Source organism: Gorilla gorilla, chromosome 6 (genome assembly GCF_029281585.2).
Source record: "Gorilla gorilla gorilla isolate KB3781 chromosome 6, NHGRI_mGorGor1-v2.1_pri, whole genome shotgun sequence".
NCBI lineage: Eukaryota > Metazoa > Chordata > Mammalia > Primates > Hominidae > Gorilla > Gorilla gorilla.
Window position 1 is genome coordinate 164,558,949 of NC_073230.2, and position 16,587 is coordinate 164,575,535.

At 38.0% G+C, this 16,587-nt stretch overlaps 1 protein-coding gene across 7 annotated transcripts in view; it reads left to right on the forward strand.

Annotated features, from left to right (window-relative positions):
* RBM33 (RNA binding motif protein 33) overlaps positions 1–16,587 on the forward strand; it is a 135,308-nt gene that overhangs the window by 34,158 nt on the left and 84,563 nt on the right. For 4 of the 7 annotated variants that reach the window (XM_055347518.2, XM_019031288.4, XM_019031286.4 and 1 more), the window contains exon 5: positions 1,805–2,123. In XM_055347518.2, the coding sequence (XP_055203493.1) occupies positions 1,805–2,123 (319 nt within the window). Of the gene's footprint in view, positions 1–1,804; positions 2,124–6,151; positions 6,272–16,587 lie in introns of all 7 variants that reach the window. The other 3 variants (XM_055347515.2, XM_019031285.4, XM_055347514.2) reach the window with 1 other exon arrangement.

The window sequence follows — 16,587 nt, forward strand, 5'->3', positions numbered from 1 at the left end:
AGATCTTTAACACATGATTACATTCTAAATGGAATACTAGTAATAACTGTAGAAGCCATATGGATGTTCTGTAAACAGAGCAGCTGTTTAAAATAAGTAGTTCTTGGCCAGGCGTTGTAGCTCATGCCTATAAACCCAGCACTTTGGGAGGCTGAGGCAGGTGGATCACTTGAGGTCAGGAGTTTGAGACCAGCCTGGTTAACATGGTGAAACCCTGTCTCTACTAAAAATACAAAAATTAGCCAAGCGTAGTGGCCCACGCCTATAGTCCCAGCTACTTGGAGGGCTGAAGCAGAATTGCTTGATCCACAGATGTGGAGGTTGCAGTGAGCCGAGATTGTGCCACTGCACTCCAGCCTGGGAGACAGAGTGAAACGCCGTCTTAAAAACAAAAAACAAAAAATCAGTAGGTCTTTCATTTAATGATCTCTGTGAGTTCTGTTCAGTGCAGGTTATGAAAATTTAGTATGCATATATACTGCTTTTTTAAAGAATTACTTTATTTGGATGGAGGGCAGTGGCTTGGGACTCTTAACACTATTGCAGTTTGATGTTGCTGCATTTGTTTTCATTTTAGCCAGTTTATTTATATCATTTACTGAATTACCATTTTGGACACTTTGGGAGGTGGTACTTTAGACTCTAGTTGACTGATACGATGAATGTCTTTCTGTTGACATATAGTAAGCTATATTAAAAGAGGAGAGAGACTCTGGTAGGTGGAATAATTGTTTTTATTTTATGAGGAAACATTGGGAAAATATAGACAAGCTCTTGTTATAAATGTAATTAACAAATATATGCCATTTATTGTTGAACCATGGATTTGTAACAGATTTTCTAACATAAAGTAATTTTTACAGGTAAAAATAAGTTTTAAATTATTCTACCAGTCAGATAAATTTCCCAATTCCATTCTTTGACATCGTTATATTTTAATCTTTGGAGTTAGATTGCCTTTTAGAAATACATCATTGAAGTTTTTTAGACACAGTATCTTGAAGTCTAAGAGGTGTATTAATTTTTTGTTAGGATTGAGTGCTATGTGTGAACACAGATTTATCTGCACGATCTTGCATGGGAAATGTTATCTTGCACCTTATTGTTTGCTATTTAACTGTTGTGATTTAATAGGTGGAACATTTTTTTTTTTGCAGTTTCAAAACCTTTGTTATTTTACTTAGAAATTATGAACAATTTTTAAAGATATTTGTGACTAATATAAATTTATTTATTTGAACACTGAAATGTATTTTCACACAAATTTTTAATATTTTGATTTTCTTAAACAGGAGTTTATAATTTCTATCACAGATGTAAGAAAGAAAAATTGTTCTTAAAATTCCGATTCTGATTTTCTCCTTATAGAATAATACTCCTGTTTTTACTTTGAAATCTTAGCAGTTTCTGTCTATTTCATTTTGTAAATTAGAATGAAATATAGGCTATTTGATTTCAGTCTTGGACTTTTGCCAGTCAGATGTGTTTCATCTGTGGTTGATTCAATTCTTTTGGTCAAATAACCTGCAGCTGGTGATAAGTAGAGGGGCTATATGCATTGCCAGTCTGTGACCGGCTCCATATAGCACAGTTAGCTCTGCTGTATGCATTAAGGGTTTAGGGCACTGGCTCTGTATAGCATTTTGAGTACTGTTGGAGTTAATGTGCATTTGTCAGTAACTGGAATAACTTTTTATCAGTCATGGTTTAAATCTTTGTAACAGCTATTTATATAATGATTTAGTTTGAGCTCCTCTCTTCATTGGGTGCTTTTTTTTTTTTTTTTTATTTTTGTCCTCTCTAGTTCTCAGGGTGTTACAATTAGTCTGAATGCTACATCTGGCATGGTTACATCATTTGAACTCTCTGACAACACTAACGACCAATCTGGAGAACAGGAATCTGAGTATGAACAAGAACAAGGAGAGGATGAACTGGTTTATCACAAATCTGATGTATCAGAATTGTATACTCAAGAGTACCCAGAAGAAGGACAGTATGAAGGCCACGAAGCTGAGTTGACAGAAGACCAAATAGAATATGTGGAAGAGCCAGAGGAGGAGCAGCTTTACACTGATGAAGTGTTAGACATCGAGATCAATGAACCTTTAGATGAATTTACAGTGAGTCTTTTCTCCTTTATATGGCCAAAGATAACCTGGCTTCCCATGCATAGGCTTCTAGACTGATTTGAAATCTATTTACCTCCCCTGGGAGGGAGGGGAAATTAGACCTTATTATCACTCTCTGCCAGTTTCTTTATCTGAGCTATGACAAAGTTTGTGTTGACAGCTTGTTTGACCAGAGGTAATGCTCCTTTGTCATTCTGGAAGGCTGCAAAGAATCGTGACCTTGAGGATTGTACCCTAAGGAAGAAAACAGCTTTGTGTGGTGGGGATACACTGTCAATTGTTAGGAGTACTTAATGCAGAGCTTTTATCCAGGCTTTAGACAAGATCTGATAAAGTCCTTCTAAGGTGAAAAGATTATTGACCTGCTAAAGACATCTTTAAGGTGCTAATATTCCAAAGTGATTGATGTCCTGTTCATTCATCCTTTTTGTAGATGAGAACTGTCTAAACCTGAATAAAGAGATTGGAGGTTAGTTTAGGAAATGTCACATATAATTCGTTATCTATAATCAGGAAGCAAGATTGTGCTGATTTTTTATTTCAGAAAGATGATTTTGGTAGGTAATTTTTTTTTTTCAAAGTTGAACCAACAAGAAAGAAAAAATGTACTAGTGTAAGATTCTCACCTTTAAATGACTCATTATCAAAAGAGATTTGTTTTTTAAAATAAGCATGTAACGAAATTTATGAGGGAAGGATGTGATCTCAGTAGCTGTAGTAGAATCTTAGGGTTTTTGGGAACACTGTGGGGGCCGAGTGAATGGGGCTGTTGGGATGGTGACAGAAGTATGCAAAATTGGGGCCTTAAAGAGCCCATTTGCAATGGGAGTAGCTTTGCTTTTCTGTATTTACATCTTCATTTGGAGGAAGCTTTCGTTTCAAAAAAATAGTTTAGAAGTTGCTGAATTGTGGTCGTGTGTATGAGTAATTTTGAAAAGGATTAATTGTTTATGTGGAACCTTTGAATATTTAGTTCCAGTCATGATTGTATTTAGGTGTCTCATTAGTTTTTTTTTTTTCCCTAGATGGACTCTTGGTTTGTCGCCCAGGCTGGAGTGCAGTGGTGCGATCTCCACTCACTGCAACCTCCACCTTCTGGGTTCAAACAATTGTCCTGCCTCAGCCTCCTGAGTAGCTGAGATTACAGGCGCCCACCATCACGCCTGGCTGATTTTTGTATTTTTAGTAGAGATGGGGTTTCCCCATGTTGCCCAAGCTGATCTCGAACTCTTGACCTTAAGTTATCCGCCCGCCTCGTCCTCCCAAAGTGCTGGGATTATAGGCATGAGCCACGGTGCCTGGCCCTCAATAGTTTTAAGATTTAATTTTTTTTGGTTAATATTTGCTCTTTGGTAGATACAGTAATGAGAAATGTTTGTAGTTTTGGTAAATAGAATCATGTAAAAGGCATCATGGGGAACTTGTTATTTCCATAACCCTGTAATAATTTGTTCTAGTAATCCTTCGCTAATGTAGGCACGTGCCTTCTGCTTTACTGGTGTGTTTTTATGCTCTTAAAGTTAGACACTGTAATTTAAAATGCTTTTTGAAAATTAAACCAAGATCTTTTAGAATTGTGCCTAGTTATTGCCTAGTTAGAGTATTTTATTATTTCTGTTACTCATCAGTAAAATAAGATGATTGGCTAATCATCCTGGGTTCTTTCCTCCTGTAAGTTCAGCAGTCCAACAAGTCTTTACTGATGTCTAAGCACTGCGGACACAAATATTGCTAAACCGTGTCATGAACATTGGCCCTGCCTGTGAACTTAGTACTAGGCGGCACAGATCATAGCGTGGAAGGTGCCTGATAGAATGCATGTGCACAGCCACACAGGAGGTCTCTTTCACTTTGGTGTTCTTGCAGAGTTTGTTGTAAAGAGAATTTCCAAGTGAGGAATTTCCCTCTCTGGTATTCCATTGTCAAACTTGAGATTACACATAGGCCCCAGTTGTAATAAAATCCAACTTAATTATCCAACATCTTGTGGTCTAAGATTCAAGTGTTGAAGAAAATGTGGCAATTTAATAATACTCATGGTACTCTTCCACATTAAAATGAATTTTTTTTCAGAATTAAAGTCTTGAAGTAAAAAAGAAAACAAAACTTAGAAATTCTGAAAGTGTTCTGATGTTTTCACAGAGAGTTGTAAAGTTTAAAGTTGAGCAGTAGTAGTTAAATGTCTCTCTGTGAGCACTGTCAGTTCATCTTGATACATGTGTTCTAGCCATGGTCATTCTTTTCTTGCTTTATGATGATCACAGTGGTAACGTCTGAATGATCTGAAATGGCCGCTTCCTTGGACAGGAGGAGATACGCAGAGAATCAAATTGTGAGGTACTCTTATCTTGCTCGGCAATGGGAGCCTCTGTCTGTCTTCGGAGGCTGTCACTGAAGCCCAGATGATTTCTTCACCATTAGACTAATGAACACATGAGCAGATTGTGTCTCTGTGTACCCCAATGGCATTTTAGTTTATTAAATGACTTGTATAACTGTGATTTTTGTTCTCCCTTGGGTTGTTAACCCCCACTCTAAGACTTGAACTCTGAAATGTGGATCTGTTGGAACCTACCTGTAAAGCCACATGGAGGGGCTTTGGTGCATAACAGGGAGTAGAATCATGAAACCCCAGAATGTACAGTGGGAGGGTTTGCTGTTCCCTATGAAGAAAGGGAGGTCCAGAGACATCAATAAAGCTGGACGCACAGCTTTGCTGTTCTTTCCTGTGAATGTTGCTGGTGCTGTTCTTGAAAGTGAATTGTGATTTCATTTGAAAATGTGTGCTCATTATATTAGTAAGGAGTGTGTATTGGTTTAGTCAACAAAATATTAGAAAATGGTTGAGTGACTTTTACCTTTAAGTGCAATCAGTTTATTTAAGGCCTTTAAAGTTAACCTAGATTAAGATTTTATTGTTCTGTAAAAACAATTTCAGGTTGACATTTTATGTCATGGGTAGCAGATGTTTGTTTCCCAGAGAGAATCCAGGGGTGTGGACTGTACTGCATTGTACACTGGCTGAAGATTTGGATTAGCATCATTTATTTGACTTTATTTGAAATCTGAATGTCTTGCTGCCCGTGATTCATGGCTAGTGATAGTTGTTATTCTGATAGGACGCTAACAGTTTTTTCTGGAAAATAAAATGTGTTGTGTTCAGATTGTCTTGAGAGAATTGTGGGAACTAAGGTGGTTTGTCACCTTAAATACAGCTGCTTTATTTGGGGGTTCTAGATGAGACTGTCATGTACCATACAGTAGGTTGTTAAATTTCTGTAGGTTGTTCACTCTTTGAGGTTGTCTGCTTTGGAACCATTTTACTGTTCATTTTTTAGCAAGTAGGCTGGGACCCTGGGAAGTCTACCTCCACTGAGTAGGATCAGACGTTGTCACTTGTTAGCAATACCAGAAGCCCTTTTTTCTTCTCTGCAGTTGCGGTCGTCTCCAGCCAGCTTGCCTGCTTTCTTCCATCTACCCAGAAGAGATGCTTGCTTGCTAATACGCCCCTTAAGTTTCATACAAAACCTGGAATCTTTCTCTCATTTGAGAAGGGGGCCTAATGGAGAAACATACTAATCACGATTTTTAAAAAGCTCCTCTGTTTAATTGCTGACACTTTTGTTGTCTTACATTGCCACAAAAATAGAGTTGGGCATGATTTCAGCCCCCTCCTGCTGCTGAGCTCCTTTTTGAGAGCACATAAACCATGTCTTTTGAAGGTGGCTCTTCCGTGCTGTTGATTTGCAGAGGAGCTGTGTGACAGGGCACTTGGAGTTTGAAGCAGAGCCCACGGCACTTGCTCTGGTGGCTGGGCCAGCATGATATGCTTTGTTTGCATTAACACGCAGAGGAGGTTCCCCTCTGTTTCTGGGCCTGGTGCTTTGTGCTCAGTCAGCTAATCACCATAGTAAAACTTTCTACAATTATTAAGCATGAATCATAGAGACGAAAAGTGCGTAAAAAAACCACCCCAAAGCTGTATGAGAAAAACTTGTTTTCTCTTTAATGGCTGTTAGGATGAAGAATACTTGCAGGCTTATGGTGGGCAACAAGGGCTGCGAGAGCAGGAAGACTGTGTGGCTGAAGATGAATTAGATGAGATTACTGATGCCCAGGTTGCTCCTGCAACTGAAGAGGTATTTGTTCATCTTTTAAAAAGAGTAAAAAGTTTGCTGTTTCCCCCCCAGACTTAAAATGAGCATCTTTTTAGCATTAGCGAAAGTCGATACGTATCTGAACTGTGAGTGTATAGTGAAAAACTTGAACTTCCTAGGCTCCTTGGGAAGTGAGTTCTGGTGTGCTGTGATTTCCGCATAGCGTGTGCCCTTTAAGTGTTAGAGTGTTGTAAATGTTTTGTGGGGATGTGGGTGGAAATCGTTCAGAAATGTGACGTATATGTTAGTGCATTGAAAGCAGTGCTGTAATTCTTTTTAATTAGTAACAGTTAATTTGGACCATTCAACAAATACTGCAAGGTTTCTGTAATTAGGTGCATTTTTAGTGTTGAAGAAGTAAGGATGATGAAGCTTGATTCCTGCTTTCAAGGAAATTGGAGTCTAATATAGGAGAGAAAAAAGACCTGTAAATACCTGTGATGGGAAAACAAAAGTAAAACCTCCCAAGAGAGGCTCAGAGACAGTGCTAGGAGCTCACCAAGGAAACCCCGTGGGGAGAGAGGTTCGTGGTCGACGAGGCTTTATGGAAAGAGGTGAACCTCTGAACTCTGAGGTAGGTCTTGAAAGATAGATTGCATTTGTACTGAGAAAGGCGGGGTGAGGCATAGAGTTAAATAGTTGCTGTTCTCTTACCCCAGAACTAGCTGCTGTGGGCCAGACGTGCAAGCCACAAATCATTCTTCAGCCTGAGAACTTCACAAGAGTTTTTCTTAATACAGTTTTCATCTTTTGTCAGGAGGCCATGAAAACTGATATTTACTGGCTTAGGCCATTTACTTTAGGTGTTATTTCAAGGATTTAGACACTCAGTCCAGAAAACATTTACTTTACCCTTTTCCCCCCAGTATGAATAATACTATGACAGTCTATGAATGTGTATGCTGTGCACATTACAAAACAGAAGTACTTCTTGCACATACCCTTTCTCCTCCTCCACCAAACTAAATTTGATTTTGTGTGTGTGTGCTTTCTTCTCTCTCTCTTTCTCGCTCGCTATTTGAAATAATTTGAAACTTAGAGAAAGGACAGAATAATACAAATAACTCTTACCCAGATTCTCCAGTTGTAGAAGAATGTCCAAGAACTAAGACAAAGCTAAAGAAATTAAAAGTGTGCAGAGAGTAGAGGTTAGGTGTGTCTTGTTCATCACTGTATTCTGTAGCACTCTTTATTACAAAGCTAGCACCAGTCTAGGTTAAACCTGAAAAGGGGTAATTTAGGCGGAAGACATCTGAGAAAAATCTAAGTAGCCAGTAAAGGAGAGAGAAGTAGACAGAAGACTGTGTGGAGATCATTCCAGGTGGTAAATAGTTGAGAGAGAAACCAAGGAATTTGGTGCCTGTTAATTCCATGTCCTTTTTGTTCGTGGTATTTTTTTTCTTTCTTTTTTTTTTTTTAATTATACTTTAAGTTCTAGGGTACATGTGCACAACGTGCAGGTTTGTTACATATGTATACATGCACCATGTTGGTGTGCTGCACCCATTAACTCGTCGTTTACATTAGGTATATCTCCTAATGCTGTCCCTCCCCGCTCCCCCCACCCCATGACAGGCCCTGGTGTGTGATATTCCCCTTCCTGTGTCCAAGTGTTCTCATTGTTCAGTTCCCACCTATGAGTGAGAACATGCAGTGTTTGGTTTTTTGTCCTTGAAATAGTTTGCCGAGAATGATGGTTTCCAGCTTCATCCATGTCCCTGCAAAGGACATGAACTCATCCTTTTTTATGGCTGCATAGTATTCCATGGTGTATATGTGTCACATTTTCTTAATCCAGTCTATCATTGATGGACATTTGGGTTGGTACCAAGTCTTTGCTATTGTGAATAGTTCCTCAGTAAACATACATGTGCATGTGTCTTTATAGCAGCATGATTTATAATCCTTTGGGTATATACCCAGTAATGGGATGGCTGGGTCAAATGGTATTTCTGGTTCTAGATCCTTGAGGAGTTGCCGCACTGTCTTCCACAATGGTTGAACTAGTTTACAGTCCCACCGACAGTGTAAAAGTATTCCTATTTGTCCACATCCTCTCCAGCACCTGTTGTTTCTTGACTTTTTAATGATTGCCATTCTAACTGTCATGAGATGGTATCTCATTGTGGTTTTGATTTGCATTTCTCTGATGGCCAGTGATAATGAGCATTTTTTCGTATGTCTGTTGGCTGCATAAATGTCTTCTTTTGAGAAGTGTTTGTTCATATCCTTCACCCACTTTTTGATGGGGTTGTTTTTTGCTTGTGAATTTGTTTGAGTTCATTGTAGATTCTGGATATTAGCCTTTTGTCAGATGAGTAGATTGCAAAAATTTTCTCCCATTCTATAGGTTGCCTTTTCACTCTTATGGTAGTTTCCTTTGCTGTGCAGAAGCTCTTTACTTTAATTAGAACCCATTTGTCAATTTTGGCTTTTGTTGCCATTGCTTTTGGTGTTTTAGACATGAAGTCCTTGCCCATGCCTATGTCCTGAATGGTATTGCCTAGGTTTTCTTCTAGGGTTTTTATGGTTTTAGGTCTAACATGTAAGTCTTTAATCCATCTTGAATTAATTTTCGTATAAGGTGTAAGGAAGGGATCCAGTTTCAGCTTTCTACATATGGCTAGCCAGTTTTCCCAGCACCATTTATTAAATAGGGAATCCTTTCCCCATTTCTTGTTTTTGTCAGGTTTGTCAAAGATCAGATGGTTGTAGATGTGTGGTATTAATTTGAGGGCTCTGTTCTGTTCCATTTGTCTGTATCTCTGTTTTGGTACCAGTACCATGCTGTTTTGGTTACTATAGCCTTGTAGTATAGTTTGAAATCAGGTAGTATGATGCCTCCAGCTTTGTTCTTTTGGCTTAGGATTGTCTTGGCAATGTGGGACCCTTTTTGGTTCCATATGAACTTGAAAGTAGTTTTTTCCAGTTCTGTGAAGAAAGTCATTGGCAGCTTGATGGGGATGGCATTGAATCTATAAATTACCTTGGACAGTATGGCCATTTTCACGATATTGATTCTTCCTATCCATGAGCATGGAATGTTCTTCCATTTGTGTGTGTCCTCTTTTATTTCATTGAGCAGTGGTTTGTAGTTCTCCTTGAAGAGGTCCTTCACATCCCTTGTAAGTTGGATTCCTAGGTATTTTATTCTCTTTGAAGCAATTGTGAATGGGAGTTCACTCATGATTTGGCCCTCTGTTTGTCTGTTATTGGTGTATAAGAATGCTCATGATTTTTGCACATTGATTTTGTATCCTTAGACTTTGCTGAAGTTGCTTATCAGCTTAAGGAGATTTTGGGCTGAGACGATGGGGTTTTCTAAATATACAGTCATATCATCTGCAAACAGGGACAATTTGACTTCCTCTTTTCCTAATTGAATATCCTTTATTTCTTTCTCCTGCCTGATTGCCCTGGCCAGAATCTCAAACACTGTGTTGAATAGGAGTGGTGAGAGAGGGCATCCCTGTCTTGTGCCAGTTTTCAAAGGGAATGCTTCCAGTTTTTGCCCATTCAGTATGATATTGGCTGTGGGTTTGTCATAGATAGCTCTTATTATTTTGAGATATGTCCCATCAGTACCTAATTTATTGAGAGTTTTTAGCATGAAGGGCTGTTAAATTTTGTTGAAGGCCTTTTCTGCATCTATTGAGATAATCATGTGGTTTTTGTCTTTGGTTCTGTTTATATGCTGGATTAGGTTTATTAATTTGCGTATGTTGAATCAGCCTTGCATCCCAGGGATGAAGCCCACTTGATCATGGTGGATAAGCTTTTTGATGTGCTGCTGGATTCGGTTTGCCAGTATTTTATTGAGGATTTTTGCATCAATGTTCATCAGGGATATTGGTCTAAAATTCTCTTTTTTGGTTGTGTCTCTGCCCGGCTTTGGTATCAGGATGATGCTGGCCTCATAAAATGAGTTAGGGAGAATTCCCTCTTTTTCTATTGATTGGAATAGTTTCAGAAGTAATGGTACCAGCTCCTCCTTGTACCTCTGGTAGAATTCGGCTGTGAATCCATCTGGTCCTGTACTTTTTTTGGTTGGTAGGCTATTAATTATTGCCTCAATTTCAGAGCCCGTTATTGGTCTATTCAGGGATTCAACTTATTCCTGGTTTAGTCTTGGGAGTGTGTATGTGTCGAGGAATTTATCCATTTCTTCTAGATTTTCTAGTTTATTTGCATAGAGGTGTTTATAGTATTCTCTGATGGTAGTTTGTATTTCTGCGGGATCGGTGGTGATATCCACTTTATCATTTTTTATTATGTCTATTTGATTCTTCTCTCTTTTCTTCTTTATTAGTGTTGCTAGCGGTCTATCAATTTTGTTGATCTTTTCAAAAAACCAGCTCCTGGATTCATTGATTTTTTTTGAAGGGTTTTTTGTGTCTCTGTCTCCTTCAGTTCTGCTCTAATCTTAGTTATTTCTTGCCTTCTGCCAGCTTTTGAATGTGTTTGCTCTTGCTTCTCAAGTTCTTTTAATTGTGATGTTAGGGTGTCAATTTTAGATCTTTCCTGCATTCTCTTGTGGGCATTTAATGCTATAAATTTCCCTCTACACACTGCTTTAAATGTGTCCCAGAGATTCTGGTATGTTGTGTCTTTGTTCTCATAGGTTTCAAAGAACATCTTTATTTCTGCCTTCATTTTGTTATGTACCTAGTAGTCATTCAGGAGCAGGTTGTTCAGTTTCCATGTAGTTGAGCGGTTTTGAGTGAGTTTCTTAATCCTAAGTTCTAGTTTGCTTGCACTGTGGTCTGAGAGACAGTTTGTTATAATTTCTGTTCTTTTACATTTGCTGAGGAGTGCTTTACTTCCAACTGTGTGGTCAATTTTGGAATAAGTGTGATGTGCTGAGAAGAATGTATGTTCTGCTGATTTAGGGTGGAGAGTTCTGTAGATGTCTATTAGGTCCGCTTGGTGCAGAGCTGAGTTCAATTCCTGGATATCCTTGTTAACTTTCTGTCTCGTTGATCTGTCTGATGTTGACAGTGGGGTGTTAAAGTCTCCCGTTATTATTGTGTGGGAGTCTAAGTCTCTTTGTAGGTCTCTCAGGACTTGCTTTATGAATCTGGGTGCTCCTGTATTGGGTGCACATATGTGTAGGATAGTTAGCTCTTCTTGTTGAATTGATCCCTTTACCATTATGTAATGCCCTTCTTTGTCTCTTTTGATCTTTTTTGGTTTTAAATCTGTTTTATCAGAGAGTAGGATTGTATCCCCTGCCTTTTTTGTTTTCCATTTGCTTGGTAGATCTTCCTCCATCCCTTTATTTTGAGCCTATATGTGTCTCTGCATGTGAGATGGGTTTCCTGAATATAGCACAGTGAGGGGTCTTGACTCTATCCTGTTTGCCAGTCTGTGTCTTTTAACTGGAGCATTTAGCCCATTTACATTTAAGGTTAATATTGTTATGTGTGAATTTGACCCTGTCATTATGATGTTAGCTGGTTATTTTGCTCGTTATTTGATGCAGTTTCTTCCTAGTATCGATGATCTTTACAATTTGGCATGTTTTTGCAGTGGCTGGGTGCTGTGTCTTATGCCTGTAATCCCAGCACTTTGGGAGGCCTAGGTGGACGGGTCACTTGAGCTCAGGAGACCAACATGGGCAACATGGCAAAGCCCCATCTCTACCAAAAATACAAAAAGTTAGCTAGGTGTGGTGGCACACACCTGTGGTCCCAGCTACTCAGGAGGCTGAGGTTGGAGGATCACTTGAGCCCAAGAGGTGGAGGTTACAGTGAGCTGTGATTGCGCCACTGCCCTCCAGTTTGGGCGACAGAGTGAGACCCTCTGTCCAAAAAAAAAAAAAAAAATTTTTTTTCTTTGATTTTCAGTGTCTCTTGTGTGGGGGAGGAGGGAGAAAAAGAAGGACAAACAATGTGGGACAGTAATTCAGGGCTTGATTAAGCAAATGAACAATAGGTGTATGAAAATATATTCAGTAAAAATTAAAAGAAAATGGAGAATTTTAACCTACTTTAATATTAACAGACCTCAGAATTATTGATCAGATGTAGTCTGATTCACTTGAGGGAGTGTTTTGGAAACATTGTCAGGAGACAGTTTTCTGAGGGTCCTTCATTTAGCTGCAGGTTTTGTGAGCAAAGCGAGCAAATCACTGCCTGTCCTTTGTTCCGGAATATCTTTTAGAGGATTCTGGTGTAGCAGACAGCTGCAGATGCAGTGTCTTCCTCTGGAGTCAAGGACAAGCTTGCTTACTGCCCATTGTGACACATTCAAGGTTTCCTGTGCAGAGAAGTCCTTCCTGTAACACAACCTCCTATGTGTGCAGGGTCACCTGGCTCTCTTCACACGGCCCAGTTGGGAGTGGGGCCTCTTGGAGCTGGTGCAGAATGCTACTGCTAGTGATACAAATAACATTCTCCTAGTCTCCTTATTTCTGACGAAGAGTCTTAGCTTTCTTACAGCTTCCGTGAAATGGTGGCCAACTAACTTGTTAGCTTGCAAGTAGAGTAAAATCTTATACTCTTCACTGTTCTTGACAGTATTAAAAGCTTTAAAGCTCTTGTCCTTGGACTCAACAATTCCACTTTAACAAATTTATCCAAAAGAATTAATCTGTGTTCAAAGGTATATGTATCAAGTATTTGTTTGCAGCATTGAAAATAAATGGAACCAATGTATGAAAGACTAAATCATGGCCTAACCTTAAAGTGTAATGCAGTATACCAAGTGTTGTCTTAGTTCTGTGTGACTTGGAAAGGTGCTCGTGATGCATTAAGTGTAAAGAGCAAGATGATAGAATTCTTCCCTTCAGCTCCCCCTGTAACTGCAAATCTAAATATGTGTGTGTAATTCTCAAAAAAAAAAAAGTCTATGTAGTTACAGATGGAAATGGTGATAATGATTAAAATGGTAATAATGATTACTACTAAATGGTGGAATTATTTAGTCTTTGTATTCCAATATTTTCTGATTTAAAAATTTTTTTTACTGTAAGCAAAATAACTTTTATAAGTAAAGAAATATTCTTTTTCCTTTTTAAATATGAAAAGACAGGGAAACATAAGGTGGTTAAAACGCCGACCCTTGAATTTGGAAGGCAAAGAGCTAGAAGTTGCATTTGTTTCACTCTTGTGATTTTTTTTCTTTTTTTGCTGTTAACACTCTCACATGAAACTTCCTAAGGGTTGTTTTCAGTATGAATCTTTCTAGCAGAAAGTAAGAGCTCATCCATATTAAGTATTTTGTCTTTTTTATACCATCTGCTAGATGTATTATTTACTTTTTACTTTTAAACTGTGTATCTCATAATTTAATTTTAAATTTACTGTTGAAAAATATTTTTAAAAGGTATTCGTATATTTACTTTTTTTATCCTTTCCTTCATGGTTTTAGTTTACTTTATGTTGCTTGCTTTTGTGATGACGGCAGGTTCTTTGTGATGCTCTTAATCTTAGGACTTTCAGTTGTCCTTCCTGGAGGCTGGTGATGTGTTGGTCTTTTCCACTAGCAATAAATATCTGCATTGTTGCTGAGCATCCTGTCGTGCTCCATCTGTGTTGCCGCACGCTTTGGTCTGCATTGCTTAAGACTGGCAGAAAGGGTGTTGCGGTTTTCCAGATGACTTCATTCTAGGAGCTCTGTTAAGGTCTATATTAGAATCTTAATTATAGAACTTAAAAGCAATTAATTAATTTTAATTGAAAAGCCTATTTTAGGTGACTCCTTTTATTTAACTAATGTTCTTCCTTGGTTCATATAGAGAAATCATTATATTTGAAACAAGTTAGATCTAATTATAAAGACTAAATATCAGTCCTTTATAGTTATGCGGCCACATTAGTGCTAGTTACGCTATTGTCTTCTAACATAGTTATTTAAAAAGACTTGCCATTTTCAGATAGTTTTGGCATGTGTAGAGGAAGAAATGAGAGAAGCTTTAAAAACATATTTGCACCATTTAAAATACTTGTGAAATGGTGATAATGTTTACACTTAGAGATAAGCATAGATGTAAAGTGTACAGTAAATTTTGATACATGTATACATCCAAGTTACCATCTGTTGGTTGATAAGGAACAGTTCCATTACACAGAATGTTTTTGTCTGTTCAGTCCTGACTTCTCAGAGTAAAGCGTTCTTATTTCTATACCTAGATTGGCATTTCCTAGTCTGGAACATCACCTAAATGTAGTCATATAGTGTGTGTGCGCTCCTGTGTCTTGCTTCTGTTGCTCAGCATGTTTTTGAGATTCATCCAAGTAGTTGTGTGTATTAATAATTTATTCCATTTTATGGATGTACCCCATTTGTTCATTCTCCCAATGATAGACATTTGGGTTGTTTCCAGTTTTTTTTGTTATTATGAATAAAGCTACTAAAAGGATCATATTATCCATCTTTTTGTGGATGTATGTTTTTGTTTCTCTTGGTTATTAACAAGTAGTGGAATTGCTGAGACGGTCTAGAGGTATGTTTACTTTTATAACAAATTGCTATTGGTTTTCCAAAGTGGCTGTACCATTTGGCACTCCCACCGGTACTGTGGGGGAGTCCCCATTGTTCCTCATCATTTGATGTTGCCAATCTCTTGATTTAATCCTTCTAGTGAGTGTGTCATCGTGGTTTTAGTTTCCATTTGTCTGACCTCTAGTGATGTTGAGCACCATTCCATGTGCGATTGGACTTCCGTATATCTTCTTTGCTTCTAGTTTTAGTCTCTCACTCAAAAAAAAGTGGGTTGTCTTTTTGTTTCTATATATGCTATATATATATCCTATATATTTTTCATAGGATATGCTGTCTATACATGTATTTTCTACATGTATCTTCTCTATGGAGAATATGTATGCATACATACTGCATATATTCTAGATAGAGATAGTTGTCTGTATATTCTGGGTATCATTCCATTGGCAGATAATTACATATTACATATTCGTATTATAAATATTTTCTCTGAGTTTGTGGCTTGTGTTTTCATTTTCTTTTTTTCTTTGAGACAGAGTCTCACTCTGGCGCCCAGGCTGGAGTGCAGTGGCATGATCTTGGCTCACTGCACCCTCTGCCTCCTGGGTTCATGTGATTCTCCTGCCTCAGCCTCCTGAGTAGCTGGGATTACAGGCACGTACCACCACACCTGGCTAATTTTTTATATTTTTGGTAGAGACAGGGTTTCACCACGTTGGCCAAGCTGGTCTTGAACTCCTGACCTCAAGTGATCTGCCCGCCTTGGCCTCCCAAAGTGCCGGGATTATAGGCGTGAGCTACCATGCCTGGCCTCATTTTCTTAAATATGTCTTTTCATGAGCAGAAAATTTTAATTTTGTTGAAGTATGAAGAATTTTGTGACCTAAGAAATCTTTGTTTACTCCAAAGTTATTATCTTGTTTTCTTCTGGACACTTTACAGTATTAATTTTAGTTAAGATTATGATCTATCTCAATATGTGCGTGTGTGTGTGTGTGTGTGTGTGTGTGTGTGTGGTATGAGATTCCGTTTTTTCCATACGTTTTTCTAATTGTTCACCACTATTTGTTGTAATGACTTTCCTTTCCCTTTGGAGTGCCACAGTGCTTGTCCTGACAATAAAATTAGGTTTTAGTCTCTTTCTGGTTCTCTTTTCTGTTGTTTCTGTTGTTTTTGTATCCCTATATCAGTACTATACAGTCTCGATTACTGTAACATGAAAGCATGTTGTGTAAATCGACTAATTTTATTCTTCCTTTAATTATTTTGGCTATTCATGGTCCTTTGAATTTCTGTATAAATTGTGGAATGGACTTGTGAATAACTACTTAAAAGTCTGGTTAGGATTTTGATAGAGAATGGATAGTGTTTTTAAATCATATTGGGAGACACTAACATCTTAATAATCATATTGCCTGTTAATAATGACAGTTTTAAAATTCTTCCTTTTCAATCTATATCCATTTCTTTCTTTCTTTTGTATCATTGACCTCCGGTACTCTGTGACTAGAAACATTCAGGACAGACATTCTTGCCTGTTCCTGATGTCAGGGGGAAAATGTTTATTTCATCATTAAGTATGCTAGCTGTACGTTTTTATATCAGATTGAAGAAGGTCTTTTCTATTTTGAGTTTGCTGGGATTTTCTTAAAAATCAGAAATGGGTATTGAATTTTGTTGATGCTTCTTTTTTGCATCTATTGAGATAATTATATGGCTTTTATTCCTTATTGTGAATTAAATTAACTTAAAAAAATGATGAACCATGTTCCAGATTTTATTTCCATTTGACTGGTTTTTCTCTTCATGGCCTCTCGCTGGTCTAGGACCCAAGCCACATAACCCATCGTTGT